Below are 14,008 nucleotides of genomic sequence, written 5' to 3'. Positions count from 1 at the left end.
TTCACACAGTCCCCTGTGTGCTGGGCACCTTGAGGCAGCTTAGCCTTCCAGGCTGCTCTGAGGTGCGTCCATAGTTCCCACGACAGGGAAAGCACTTGGAGAACCATGTACCAGCTTTATTCTGGAAGTTTTATTGGACACACATACCAACCATGATTCAATGTGAGAGGACCACACAAGGGTATGAGTACCGCATTGAGGTCACTGGATGTCACCTTGGAGACTGCCACCACAGGTGTCTTCCTAAGCACCTTCTGCTCAGCTGTCTGTCAGCTCTGCTCCAGCTGAGGGAGAAGCCAGGTGAAGTTTGCCATGACCCTGGGAGGGAGGCAGATCACCGCAGTGTGCAGATGAGGAAACTCAAGGCACAAAGACATTCTGCAGTTTGCCTCACTCCATGTGCTCTTGCACCAACCTGCATAGGCAGCAACCAAAGCATTGACTGTGCAGTGTGGATTTTAGACATTTGTAAGCCCACCTCTCTCACTGTATATTGGCCTCTCACACTCCATCTTTGCCTCTGCAGCACCTAGCATGGGCCTGGTACAGAGGAGTGGCCAAATGTGTTAGCCAAGCCTTGCGCACTTCCCTCCATAGCCCCTGCACCAGCCCAAAGCATAGCTGTGCAGGGTGCGGGGAGGCAGGATTGAGAGTCACCTGCCCCTAAGGGCACCAGGTGGGAGGCCCTCTGGGATCTGAGGAGGGTAGGGAGAGGCACCCTGGCACTGTTAGGTGCTTCAAAAGGGAGGGGAAGGGCAGATGCCCCTACTGGCGTGAGCTCCGTGGGACCCGTGTGAAGGTGGACTTCATCTGTGCCTAACCTAGCACCTGGGCAAGTTCCTGCCATGGGACAGCTCTCCGTCGTCGAAGATTCTCTACTGTGCGGCTCCCTCACTGCACACCATCCTGCTGCTGACCAGGCCTTGAGTGGGACTTCTCGTGTATCCCACGAACCCTCCTATGACTCCTAACAGGGCAACCCTCCCTAGTTCTGGAGCTGCCTCTGCTTCTGACAGAGCACCTGGGAGAAAATCTCATCTGGAACCCCACAACAGCCACCTGAAAGTGCCGCCCCGAAGGCTCCCGCCACTCCTCCCCGCTGCCGTGATGCTTGGCCTCTGACCCGGGTGGGGCCACACAGCCCCTCCTTCCCTCCTCAGCCCACCGCCCGAGAGAAACCAGAACCCAAGCCAAAGTATCAGAAACGTGTATTCTTTTTCTTTTAATAGTAAACCTCTTTACAACAAATATAGTGAAAGAGTTTTCAAACAAAACTCATAAGAATCTCGAGGACTTTGTCTTTCTTATTGTGTAGAATACTAAGAAAGCATCACCATACAGCACGAAAAGAAATATTGAAAACAAATCAACAGCCACACACTTGGACTCGCCCTGCCCAGGACCCAGGAGGAGCCCCAGGAGTGTGGGTGATTGTCGGGTTTGGGGGTGAGGCACCTCCGTGCCCTGTCCCCTTCCTCCCTCTGGGACTTGAGTGGGGAAGACAGAGAGAATCCAGATTCTCCATATAACATTCCAGCGCCCCTCCCCCAGTACAAATCCCATTCCTTCTACCAACTGGTTAGAGGGTGGAGAGAGGTGGCAGAGGGAAGAACAGAGGAGTTCCCAGGCTCCATGTCTCCTCCCCTCCGTGAAAGCCTAAATCCATGCCCCGCCCCGCCCCAGGGGATTCCAAAGAGTCAGTTAAAAATATATAGATATAGATATTTCTAGATACACTTTTACATCATTTCTGTCTCTCCAAACAAATAAATAATCAGCAAGAGAAGGTGCATTACTTCCTTCCTGTCCAAGGTGGGGAGGGCTGGGTGAGGGTCAGGGGTCAGTCTCGCTGTATTGAGTGCACTACGGGGGAAAGAGGAAATGGTGTTCCACTGGGTTGGGTGGGGGGCCCTCTTGCCCACTGTCCCTGAAAGCTGTGGGAAACCTGGGGAGGGGAGGAGCATTGGATGACTCCAGTGATTACTTTGGCAAATGCCCAGTTATTCAGAGGAAGGAGTGGGTGGAGGCAAATTTGGCTTGTGAGAGGAGGGAAAGATGAAGTCTGCACTTGAGGTCTGGGTTCCCAGGGACCCTTCTTCTGGCCGGCCAGGAGCCCCTACCCCCAAGAGAACTCTTGGGATACTGAATTGCAGAAATGTCACACATTCATTCACAAATCACCCCCTGCCCTCAGGGATAGAGAAGAAAGGACACACACACATCCACACATGGTAATCAAAAGCCAGGTTTGCCATTACAAAGCAGAGGGCAAAACTGGTAAATATTGCACCGTGAACTGCAGGGGCCCTCACCCCCACCCCGTGTTTAATGGTGGCCAACCTCAGCTTAGAAAGGTGGACAGACTCGTGGCGGGAACAGCCTGAGAAGGGATGGCCAGCCGTTCAATGTTGATTGAGCACCCATCATTCATTCACCGTTCACTCATCCAGCATTTATTGAGTGCCAGGCACTGGGCAAGGCTCTGGGAATGCACACCCACACGAGACTACATCCTCCTCTTTCATGGCCCTGATCAAGTCTCATCTATTCTTGAAACTCCCTCTAGGAACCTGCAGGAAGACTGGCCATGCTGTGTGCCCAGCCAGCAGGTGGGGTTAAGGTGTGAGGACGATGGTTCACTATCAGGTGAGGAAAAAGCTTCAGGGAGGAAGAGGAGCTTGAGGGTCACCCTGAAAGGACTGGGGCGAGGAAAGAGTGTACTCCAGGGAAGGGGCTGTAAAGGTGTGGGTACTGGGCAGACAACTGTGCGTGGAGCCTGGGAGAGGCAGGGCGGCAAGGAGGGCCAACTGCTAGATCCTCTCTGACGGGAGGACAAAATATCAGAGCTGAGGGTGAGAACAGGTGAAGGAGCAGGCCAGAAGGGAGCGGGGCTCAGGGAGGAGGGTCACGGAGCTGGAAGCCAGGGTTATGTGGCTGCAACAGCCACCTGTCCCTCTGTAAACACATACCCAGGCACGTGCTCACACACACGCACGCACAGATGCCCTCAGAGCTTAATTCGCACAAAGATTCATGTGTATGCCCAGACAGGCTAGGAGACCCACACAGCCACACACACACATAAATACAAAGGAATACTTGGACGTACAAACACTAGATGCCCTTGGGAATACACTCAGGTACATGTGCAGCCACATGTCCCCCTCTGCTTCTGGTTCCTTCCCTGCCTCGTGTTGGAATACTGCAAGTGGCTGGGTCCTACAGGTGGGCAAAGGTAGTCACCTGGCACAAACTGGGCCTTGTCTACTCTGCTTTCCCACCAGGATGAAACCCCAAGGGAGTGCTACACCCCTTGGGCAGAGGAGCTGGGCTTATGTGAAGGAGTCTGCCTGCCCACGCACGTTAGGGTGAGGGGTGGTGTGGATCACGGGCGTGGGGCCTGCCCCCTCCAGTTTGACCTGTCATCCAGCCTGAGGTCTCAGGACCTGGTGAGGCGCAGAGAGAGGCAGACTGGGGGCTGGAGGAGGGGAGCAAGAACAACAGCAGAAGAACCTCATCTGTACAGTACGGGCGTTTGAGTCATTATTATTACAATATACTTTGACAAAAATAGAATCTCATTTCATATCAATACAACAACAACAACAACAAAAAACAGTTTCCTGGACTGTTACACTGCTAACTTTTCCAAAGGTTGCTATTTACAATTACAGTAGCCAAGAGGGAAGGTGGGATACGGCCTGGGGGTGGTGGGGCAGGAGGTAGCCAGACAATGAGGGCGCCAAGAGCACGGAGGTGGGGTCTGGAGCCGATCCGGGGGGCAGGAGCAGGAGCTGGGAGGAGGGCTGGGGAGAAGGGACAAGGAGGAAAGAAGGGAGGCAGGCCTCTGCAGACCTCCAGTCCCCTTTCCCATCCTCTCACCCATCCCAACATCCACTCCTCTGGGAATATGTACGTGCAAGGAAGAGCAAGTCCCCTCACTCACCCTCGCCCCTGGATGCAAGGGTTCCAACCTCAGGCATCCCGAAGTGACAAGACCCGCTCCCCCCGAGTCACCTCACTCAAGTTCCTCTCCCCAGTTCTCCCCGCACGTTGTGGCCAGCTTTACTGGGCTGGTGTCCACCGAGGGCTGGGGAGCTATTGCACTGTGTCTTAGAGAAAACGCTGGGAAAGGGAAGGGATGCTGACTCACACCTTGTCCCAGCCCTGTCCCTCCTCAGCCTTCTCTCTCCTCATGGCTCTTTCTCTCCAAATGTGCTTCAGAGGGGCGCTCCCTCACAGCCTCCCCGCAGCCTCCGATTCCTAGGCAGCCTTCCCAGCCCAAAAGCTCGGCCAGCTCCCCCGCACCTCGCAGGTGCAGCTCACACAGAACCAGTGAGCGAGTGCTGTGTGTGTGTGGGGCATGTGGGGCCAGGCTTGGGCATTCTGCCCCGTATGCCTGTGGCCGCAGGAACAGCCCAGAGGCAGAAACCCTTTACAGAGCCTCTTCCTCGCTTTCCCCTGAAACACAAACCCACCGTCAAGCCAACTTTGGGGTTTCAGTCTATTGTAAGGGTTTTGTTGTTTGGTAGTTTTTTTGGTTATTTCCCACTATCTGGGGGACGGGGTGGGAGGGTCCGCATGCAGGGCTCGGCACCTGTCCTTTCCCAAAGGCCCCCTGGCCTCCCCCCCTCCTGCAGCATATGTGTACAACGTGCAAAGTGTTCCCCTTCCCGCAAAAAGAGCTCCCGCGGCCAGTGAAAATGGCAGGGGGTGCAGAAAGGGGATGGGGGCATCCCCCTCTCCAAAGTGAGAATCCAAATTAAAAAAAATAATAATATTAATAATAACATAATAATAATTATACACAAATGTAACCGTCAACAGGACACGGAGCACAAGAAAGGAAGTGGGGGTCAAGCGGGAGGAGCCCAGGACAGGGGGTGGGCGGTGAGATTGTCAACTCTTCATCAGGGAGGCTGAGAGGAGGGGAGTGGGGATCGTCACTTTAATGTCTGTGAAGAGAGGAGATGGAGAAGGGGGTGTGAGGGGTGGCCCAGGCTACAGGGCATGTGTCCCCCACGCCCCTCTCCCTGTCGGGCCAGGACTCTCAGCGGCAGGGCCAGCTCTGAGGGGAGGATGCTATCGAGCAGAAGGACTGATGCTGGAGGAAGGGTAGGAGATGGGCCTTTGGTGGGGGTAAAAGGGCATGGTGCTGCCCCAAAAGGGCTGATGGAAGGGCTAGCTGGCCACAAGGCCTCTCAGGTAGGAGATAAAACAGGTGGGGGGGCACACGGGGCAGTCCCTGGGTGTAGCAGACACTGGCAGACAGGAGGGGTGATGCTACAGTACCCAGGTGTCGAGCCGCATCCTCTTCACAGCTGAGCCCTCGGCCTCAGGCTCTGGGGCTGGGCGCAGTAGGCCCAGGGTAGGCCCGAAGTCCCCCCGTCCGTCATCCCGGTCCCCCGTCTCATAGGAGCCCCCAGCTGGGCTGCTGAGACTGTCACCAGGCTCAGGGCGGGTAGGCGGGAACACAGCTGGAGGGGGAGGCGCAGGGCTGCGTTCGCGGCTTGGGGACACAGGTTCCGACTTGATGCTGATGTGGGGGTGGGTGGTGACCGTGAGGGCAGCACCCACGTGGGGCAGGGGGCTGCCAGGGCTGGTAACAGGCGAAGGGGATGGGGACAGGGTACACGGGACAGAAACAGAGAGAAGGTGAGTGACAAAAAAAGTGATGGGCGGTGACAAAACAGAGTGAGAGAGGACAGAGAATGAGAAGATGGAGGATGGGGATGTGAGGGGGAGGCAGAGACAAGTGGATGGAGACAGAGACCAGGAGAGAGAGATGGCCAAGTGAAGGGAAAGAAGGAAAAGAAGTCAGATTAGTTCTCTTTCTATCTCATGTCATCTTCTACAGTGCGGGGTCCCCACCCCCACCCCTGGCTGGCTGGGGGAGGGGCTCAGGGCAGGTCTCCCAAGCCTGTGCCTGGGATATCAGGACTGCCATCTGGTGCCTCATATGCTGTCCACTGATGACAGACAACCTTAAAGGGATCCCTCCTCTTCCCCACCCTCGTCCCTCCCTTTGCAAACACATGCACGGATCCCCAGGGACTCACATCAGGTTGCTGAGAGACACAGGGACCAGATGGGGCTGCTGCTGCTGTGGCTGCTGCTGCTGCTGTGGCTGCGGCTGCGGCTGGGGCTGCGGCTGGGGCTGAGGCTGCGGAGGCTGCGGCTGGGGCGGCTGCTGGGGCTGTGGTGGCTGCTGCCAGGCGGTGACATTGCCTAGTGACAGCCCCCCAGGTGAACTGAAGGCTGGTAAGGAGGACAGCTCCGCACTGGTCAGCTGGTAATCTGCGTGGATGGGGAAAGGGAGGATGAGCCGCAGTGGGAAGGGGAGGACTCAGACTGGGGGCACCTCCGGGAGGAATGTGGAGAGGGGAGGAGCTGTTAATGATAGATGTGAACCATCACAAAACCCACACAAATCCAGGAAGATGGCACGGCACTCCTAGTTCAAAAGATGCAAATTGTAATGACCATAAGGTGCTGTTTTTTTAACAGGATGAAAAGAGGTGGTTTCTTTCTTTTTATAATATGTTTTTATTGATTTTTAGAGAGAAAGGGAGAGTGAGAAGGGAGAGAGAGAGAAAAAAAAAACAGATCGGCTATCTCCTGCATGCCCCCTCCTGGGGATCAAGCAGCAAGCCGGCATGTGCCTGACCAGGAATTGAACCAGGGACCTCTTGGTGCATGGGCTGAGGCTCAACCACTGAGCCACACTGAGGGCAAGAGGTGGTTTCTTAAATAGTGTTTAACTTTTTAAAAAGTTTACTGTGTGTAGGTATCACTTTTAAAATGTCAGTTAAGAAGAAGAAGAAGGGTAAAAAATCAGGGAAGGTCTAATGTATGTCTGTCATAGCTTCAGCTGCCAAGTCTGTAAGTGCTTTTTAGAGACAGAGGGGGGGCGTGTAAACACCAGGTGAACAGCCCATCCGAAACGAATTACTGTTCACGGCCATTCCACCTTCTGCAAAGTCCAGAGTCTGCTGGAGACTGCCAACACGTAAGCAGCAGCCAGATTTGAGCTGCTGGGCCCCCACATCGACACGGAGGGCGTGTGCCTGCCACCCAGAAGAGCCTGCGAGAGCAGAGGGGCAGGCGGGGAAACCGTTGTGCAGCACAGCAGGCCAAGGTGCTAACCAATTTCCCCAGGAGACGTTGCTTGTTCTTTTCTAAAGTTTCTGTCCCAATAAAGAAACTGTGATATTTGCACTGTCACAGAACAAACAGAGCCATAGATGTTTCACAATTTACACAGCCCTGTAATGGTTCATGTTGCATCCTGTTTGGAACAGTTTAGAAAATGTCTTCCTAAGGAGCGGAAGGTGATTGCACTGTGGTAGGAGGAGGACACGCGCGCCCCTCCTCCCATCACAGCAGCTCTGTGCCACCAAGCTCTTACTCAGGGGCCATCCGCTCCAGAAGATAGCATTATCTGTGCAACATAACAATAAGCTTACAGGCATGAGCGATGAGGGCAAACTTCCGGGCTACCTCCATTATAGGTCATGTGACCTTGGGCAAGCTACTTACGCTCCATAAACTGGAGGCAATCATCCTGCCTATACCACACAGCTGTGTGAGGTCTGAGTTAATACACAAGGAAGCACGCCCTGAGGGGTGTGCTCAGTGTTTAGAGCGTCAGCCCAAGCACCGAAGGGCTGTGGGTTTTATTCCCCGTCAAAGGCACGTACCTGGGTTGCAGGTTCAGTCCCCAGCCCTGACTGGGGTGTGTTCAGAAGGCAACCAATCGATGTGTCTCTCTCCCATTGATGACTGTCTCTCTCTCTCTTCCCTCACCCCCTTCCAGTCTCTCTAAAAATCAATGGAAAAAATATCCTCCGGTGAAAAGGAACAAAACAACAACAAACACACATGAAGCAGGTAGAACAGTGTCTGGCACATAGTAAATATTCAAAAGATTTACTTATTATTAATTTACAAAGGAGGCAACTGCACCCTCAAGTCTGAGGAACGCCCCAGGTCACAGAGAAAGCCAACGGCAGAGCCTCTTTATTACATTTAAATCTCACCCTAGAGAGATGGTCCATGCTTGCCTCTGGCCTCATTAACGTTAGCCAGGAGCTCTGAGATGCTTACATTTAAAAAGCAGAGCAAGGGCAAAAAGGGGCCCCTAGGACCGACTATTTCAAACGCTCATTATATAAACAAGGAAGCCAAGCACAGAAAAGCGCATCACTTGCCCAACGTCCCTCAGCGAGTGAATGGTTCAGACTCAACTCCTAGTCCCTCACTTTCCCAGGACACGCCAGCCCCATCTACCCGGAGACCTGGCTCTCCAAGAGGCTTAGCTCTTCCTAGGTAAGAGGAACCTGGCCTGCAGGTCACCTGGCAGCCCACTGGGCCTGCTCCTGGCATGTCCACAAGCCAGACCTCTGCAGCCAGGGTTAACAGGGGCCGGGCCTGTCCCTTACGAAGACATTACCAGAGTCAGATCACCCCCAGCCAGAACCTGAACTGGGGACTAGGACTGTACGGTAAACAACTAAACAGCAATGTGTCCGTGAGGGTTTTATTGATGTATCTAGAGTCACCTGAACACTGCTGTTGGAACTACTCCTGCAGCCAGAGGAGCTGGAGCCCTGGCTGCCGAGAGGATGCGAGGAAGGCCACACACCTCTCACAGGGCTCCAACGGCAGTCCCAGCATCAGCATCTTCTCTCACCACAGTGACAAAGTCTGGCCTGCTGAGCACCTGCCCCAGGTCACTGACGCCCACTAACCTCCCTCCTTCTTCACAGAGTGACAGGAGACCCAAGATGGCGGCAGAAAATCACCTCCCTGGGATTCCAAAAAAACAACAGCTCCTGAAAAGTGTTCTGTGCTGCCCTCTGCCAACCACCCTCGGCTGTCCTCAGGCAACTGGTTTTTCTAGCCAGGCCCAGCCCCAACTGGCAGGGCTGGACGAGCCCCAGAGACCTCCTGTCCACTCACAACTCTCACAGATGGAGAGACTGGCCCCAGGGATTCGGCCCTCTGGAGCAGTCCCCCTGAAACCGCCTGAGGACATAGCAAGCTGAGAGTGTGTGCACGCATGGGAGGACACATGGGAACAGGGGCTGTACGACACCTGGATGACAAAATCTGGACACAGGTACCATGCCAGAGTCTGGTTCCGCAACAGCTGTCCTACCCACCCCCAGGGGCTTCCCTACATACAGGGCTGGTTCTGGATATATACACGTGGGGAAGAGGTGAGATTTCGCGGGTATTTATACTGAAGTCTGGGACCTAGGGTGCTTCAACTCTGGAATGGGGGCTTGGAGAGGGGAGTGAAGTTGAAGGGTCTTTTGATCTAGTTTGACCTCATCATAAAACAGCCCCAACACAAGCCACTCGCAGGTCAAAGAACCTGGGGAACAGCAGGGAAACAGACCAGGTTCCCAGCCACACACATGCTCTGAAACAAAGTGACATGGCATTTCCCTCTGGGCAGTGCTCCCCGACACTGCAGCTTGTAGTGCAGGCGAGGAAGGCTGAGCGTCACAGACTGTTCCCGGGGAAATGAGTGGGTGACACAGGCCAGGACCGCTCTGGGTGCCTAGCAGCGGCCTGGGCACTGCATGTCCTGTCTGAATGCTTCTTCCTAGAGGCCTCGCTCCCGTCTTCAGATCTCTCCTCAGCCTTTCACAGTCTTCCTCCTCCTTGCCCCCGTAAGACTCCACCACCAAGGCAGTTCAGCAGCCTTCCCCGGAACCTGGATGAATCCTTCACTCTGGCCTGCTCAGCCTCTCCCTTCTCTCCCTCATTCCTTCATTCTTCTCCTCTAAGAAGCCTCACTGAACTGACCATGTCTGCCTCCCTACTCTCCAGCCCTGGTGGCCTGAATCATCTGCTCACCTCTGTACTAAGGACAGGGCTTCCCTTCTCCATTAGGTCTTATATTTTAAAAAAGGGTGTGGCTCAGTGTTAGAGCATTGGCCCAAGCATTGAAGGGTTACAGGTTCAATCCTGGTCCTGGTCAGGGTGCGTGCGGGAGGCAACCAATCCATGTGTCTCTCTCACATTGATGTCTCGGTTTCTGTCTCTCTCCCCCTCTCCCTTCCAGTCTTTCTAAAAACCAACGGAAAAAATATCCTTGGGTGAGGATGAACAAAAAAATAAAAAAATAAGGAATACCCAGTTAAATCTGAATTTCAGACAAAATAATGAATACTTTTTTAGCATAAGTGTATCTTGGGACATATTTTACAGAAGAATATCTGTGAGACATACTAAAAAATTATTCATTGTTTTACCTGAAATTCAAATGTAGCTAGGCATTCTATGTTTCTATTGGCTAAATCTGGCAACCTTAATTACACAGGGCTCCCCCAAATCAATGGCCTTCCTCCGATTAGGATGTCCCCAGAGAATATCTCATGTCCCCTCGCTGGCCCCTCCCGTCCCAAGGCCATGTGCACACAGCTCAGGCCACCTGAACACTCACCTGTGTTGTAGGTGGTGGGCATGGAAGAGAAGGGGAGGCCCTGGCTGAGTAAACTCGGTGTTGCCACGGAAACCACTGGGGTGGTGAGCGAGTGGGTAGACTGGGAGGCCCCAAGGCGCTGGGCATTGTTCTGCAGGAGAAAATTGTCTGTCAAGAGGTGGTAGATGGGGGGACGGGTTGCTTGATCCTGGCCCTCCATTCCAAGGCCAAGCTGGGGTCTCTGAGTCCCAAGGCCCAGATGGGATGCCTCAGCAGAGGCCCCGAAGATACACAAACACATGCTGTTGCATTCAGAGACTGGGATCCACAGGGAGAAACATGCCACACAAATCCATTCACACCTACACACAGAGGAATGCTTGCCCTGTGGCCCAGCACCAAGCTCTCCGAGGGCAGAGGGGAGAAGGGAGAGCCATTCTTCTCCTGGCTGATGCCTCTGGAGTCTGCTCTCCATCTATCACACAGCAGCACATGCCTGGGAGAGGCGTGCTGGCATCTGCGACGGAATGCGTGTGCCTGCGTGTATGCACACACGTGTGTGGGGCTGTCAGCTCCATCTGCTGCTGACTCACTTGTTTATTCCAACTCCACGCTGAGGCCGAAACTGCTGCCGTGTTGGCCGCCAAAGCCTGCCTGCCTTTTCCAGCCTCACTGGCCTCCCATCAGGGAACTGGGGAGGGAGGAGCCCCCGCCCCATCCTGGCTGAGGGTGAGTATGTAGGTGTGTGAAGGAAAGAGCGGCTGGGTATGCCTCTGAGCGCCTGTGAGACAGGCTGTGCAGAAGGGAGCACAGGAGACAGAAGGGAAATGGGGAAGCCCCCCATCAAGGACACCTCTGGCCTCACCTTAAGCCTCGGCTTCCCTGGAAAACGAATGTTATTGTCTGGCTGGTACCCCTTTTATGAGGTCCTGAGCTGGGTGCCAAGAATGTGGTGGGCATGAGCAGAGTTGGGGGGCAAGTGCAGCCCAGCCTCTCGTCCAAGGGCCTAATCCAGGCATCCTGGGACAAGGCCTAGCCCACTCCCCTGGCACACCCACATACACACAGAGAAAGGTGTGCCTGCAGGAATGCAACATCACAGTAACACATCTACATACACACATGTACAAACACATGCATGTCTGACCCCTTCCCCATTCACCTTTGCATCCTGCTTGGCGCTCCCGGCAAGCAACCAAACAACACACACTATACACACAGGCAAAAGGACAAGGGCACACACATGTTCCATGCTGGGGGCCACAGAGCAAGGGGATGACCCAGAATTCAAAGCCACAGCAAACATCTCACAGCCTCACTTACCAGATCTAAATGGTCCTCAGTCTGGGAGCAGAAATAAAACCAAGGGATGGTTCAGTCTCTTGCCTCCACCTTCCCCGCACACCACTGTCCCCACACCCTCCCACCTCTGCATGAGAGCGGGAAGGCTCTGCAGCCTGGAAGCACAGAGCTCCTCACTGCCCTGATGGGTTTCCACAGACGCTACATCCCAATGTCCATCAGAGGTGGGAAACCCTCACAACCTAGTTCCCATCCCTTTGCTGCGATGGCAGATCTCTTCCTGCTACAGAACATTCTCTCCCATCTCCTGTTCCCTTTACTGCCTTTGAGGCTGGTACTTCTGTGTTCCAACCTTTTGTAAGGCCTCTGGGACTTCTTCCCAGCCATGCTTCATGGTCTCTCCTGGGAAGCCCTAACTGCTGGGTGACCTTCACATCTCTGCTGGAGATCGGCTCTTTCCTCCCTCCACGCGCCCATTCCCCAGCCCCGTCCAAACCCCACTCACCAAGTGGTGCATTAACCCCTTCCCTCCCTGGGAAGTGATGACCCTCAGGTCGGGCTTGCGGCTGGGGGCTCCAAGCTGGGCGCTGTGGGTGGGTGGGGGTGGAGACTTGGCAGGGATGACCTTGTTTAAGCTGTTGCCATTGGCCACGGGGAGGAGGCCAGGGGAAGCCCGAGCACTGACATAGCCATTCCCTGAAGAAGAGATGAGGATAAAAGGAAAAACATGGACCCACCCCTCAGCCCTGTTAACTGCCCCCTTGCCAGTACTCCGGTCACCCAGTCCTCTCAAAGCTACGCCCAGGCTTTGAGTGGGTACTGAGCTATCTGATTTTCCCCTAAGACCCCTTACTACCGAATCACTGGTTCATCCTCCTGGCCCTGAGCTATGTGTGGGACTGGGTGGTAGGAGTTCTGAGGTTGGTAGGAAGAATTGGAAATGGAAACCACAATATTCAAGAGGTTCTTCTGCAGCCAAGCCTTCTCCCCACCTTTTCTCTTTTTGGTACCTATGGGCAGGAACTCCAGCACCTTGTGATCCCACTACCTGCCTCTGACTGGGCCCACAATGACCCAGGTTGGAAAAGGGGTGGCAGCCTGGAATTTGGGTCTCAGTGAGGATTCTGCTCACCAGGGCAAATCAACCACTCAGGCTGCTCCCTTTGCAATGAGCTGGGGGCACGATGATTTGGATGAGCCCATGCCAAGATGCCCTCAGCTCTGGGGAAGATGAGCCATTCACTAGTGGTGGTATTCTTCCTGGCATGGGGGACTGATAACCCAGCCACCACCATAATTAGGCTGGTAATAACAAGCACAATAACTATCCTTACATACTCCACAACCTACTTGGGGCTTTCACATGCATATTATCTCATTTAATCCTCACGCTAACCCTCAAGGTGGTCAGGACATGTATCATTAGCCCTGTGTATAGAAGGGCCTGGTTGACAGAGGTATTAATGACTTCTCTAGGGCCACACAGCTGGCTGGAAGCCAAGCTAGGGCCCTTACCACTTTCCACATGCCAGGCCTGAGGGCCCACAAGTACCGCTGCCTCCGTAAGGTCTGCAGGCATTTGTCTGGCCCTCTCCTTAGAGGGGGAGCGTATTCACGCATTTCCCCCATTTCCTAACCCCATACACTAGGGGTCCTCAAACTACGGCCCGCGGGCCACATGCAAATGCAAATATTGTATTTGTTCCCGTTTTGTTTTTTTTACTTCAAAATAAGATATGTGCAGTGTGCACAGGAATTTGTTCATGGTTTTTTTTTTAAACTATAGTCCGGCCCTCCAACGGTCTGAGGGACAGTGAACTGGCCCCCTGTTTAAAAAGTTTGAGGACCCCTGCCATACACAATCACTGCCAACATGCTAGGATATGGTGCTTGGTGCTAAAGGGGGATTCTAAAGCCCAGAGGTGGGGGGTAACCACAATCAGAAGTGTCTTTGCTCTGTTGCCTGAGAGCACACTGCTGCTCTGTAAGTGTGTGGCTGCTTCCATCCCAATTCCCAGATCACTCCGGGAATGGCAGGAATGTCAGGGTGACGTCAATGGTGACATTCGAAGTCATAGTAACCAGCCGGACAACAGCACAGGGCAGGAGGGACTGTCAGCTGCCGGGTGGGGGTGTGTGTGCCTTTCTTCTGGGGCTTATAGATGTGTGCACACAGTGCACACTGAATGTCTGGATATTTCCATGAGTGAGAATGTCTACACGTGTGTAAGTAAGTATGTGTGTGAGTGTGTGCCTACTGCCCATTGGCAG

At 54.1% G+C, this 14,008-nt stretch overlaps 1 protein-coding gene across 6 annotated transcripts in view; it reads right to left on the bottom strand.

Moving 5' to 3' along the window:
- Window positions 1-1,209: 1,209 nt before the first annotated feature.
- MEF2D (myocyte enhancer factor 2D) overlaps window positions 1,210-14,008 on the bottom strand; it is a 33,693-nt gene continuing 20,894 nt past the window's right edge. For 4 of the 6 annotated variants that reach the window (XM_036342675.1, XM_036342673.1, XM_036342671.1 and 1 more), the window contains 6 exons: window positions 12,243-12,433; window positions 11,759-11,779; window positions 10,457-10,586; window positions 6,060-6,297; window positions 5,293-5,599; window positions 1,210-4,955 (listed from right to left, as the gene is read on the bottom strand). In XM_036342675.1, coding sequence (XP_036198568.1) covers window positions 4,944-4,955; window positions 5,293-5,599; window positions 6,060-6,297; window positions 10,457-10,586; window positions 11,759-11,779; window positions 12,243-12,433 — 899 coding nt within the window. In that variant the 3' untranslated portion in view covers window positions 1,210-4,943. The remainder of the gene's footprint in view (window positions 4,956-5,292; window positions 5,600-6,059; window positions 6,298-10,456; window positions 10,587-11,758; window positions 11,780-12,242; window positions 12,434-14,008) is intronic. The other 2 variants (XM_036342677.1, XM_036342676.1) reach the window with 1 other exon arrangement.

This window comes from Myotis myotis, unplaced genomic scaffold, assembly GCF_014108235.1.
Source record: "Myotis myotis isolate mMyoMyo1 unplaced genomic scaffold, mMyoMyo1.p scaffold_m19_p_18, whole genome shotgun sequence".
Lineage (NCBI taxonomy): Eukaryota > Metazoa > Chordata > Mammalia > Chiroptera > Vespertilionidae > Myotis > Myotis myotis.
The sequence above is the reverse complement of the archived record's forward strand: the minus strand, read 5'-3'. Positions and strand labels throughout refer to the sequence as shown.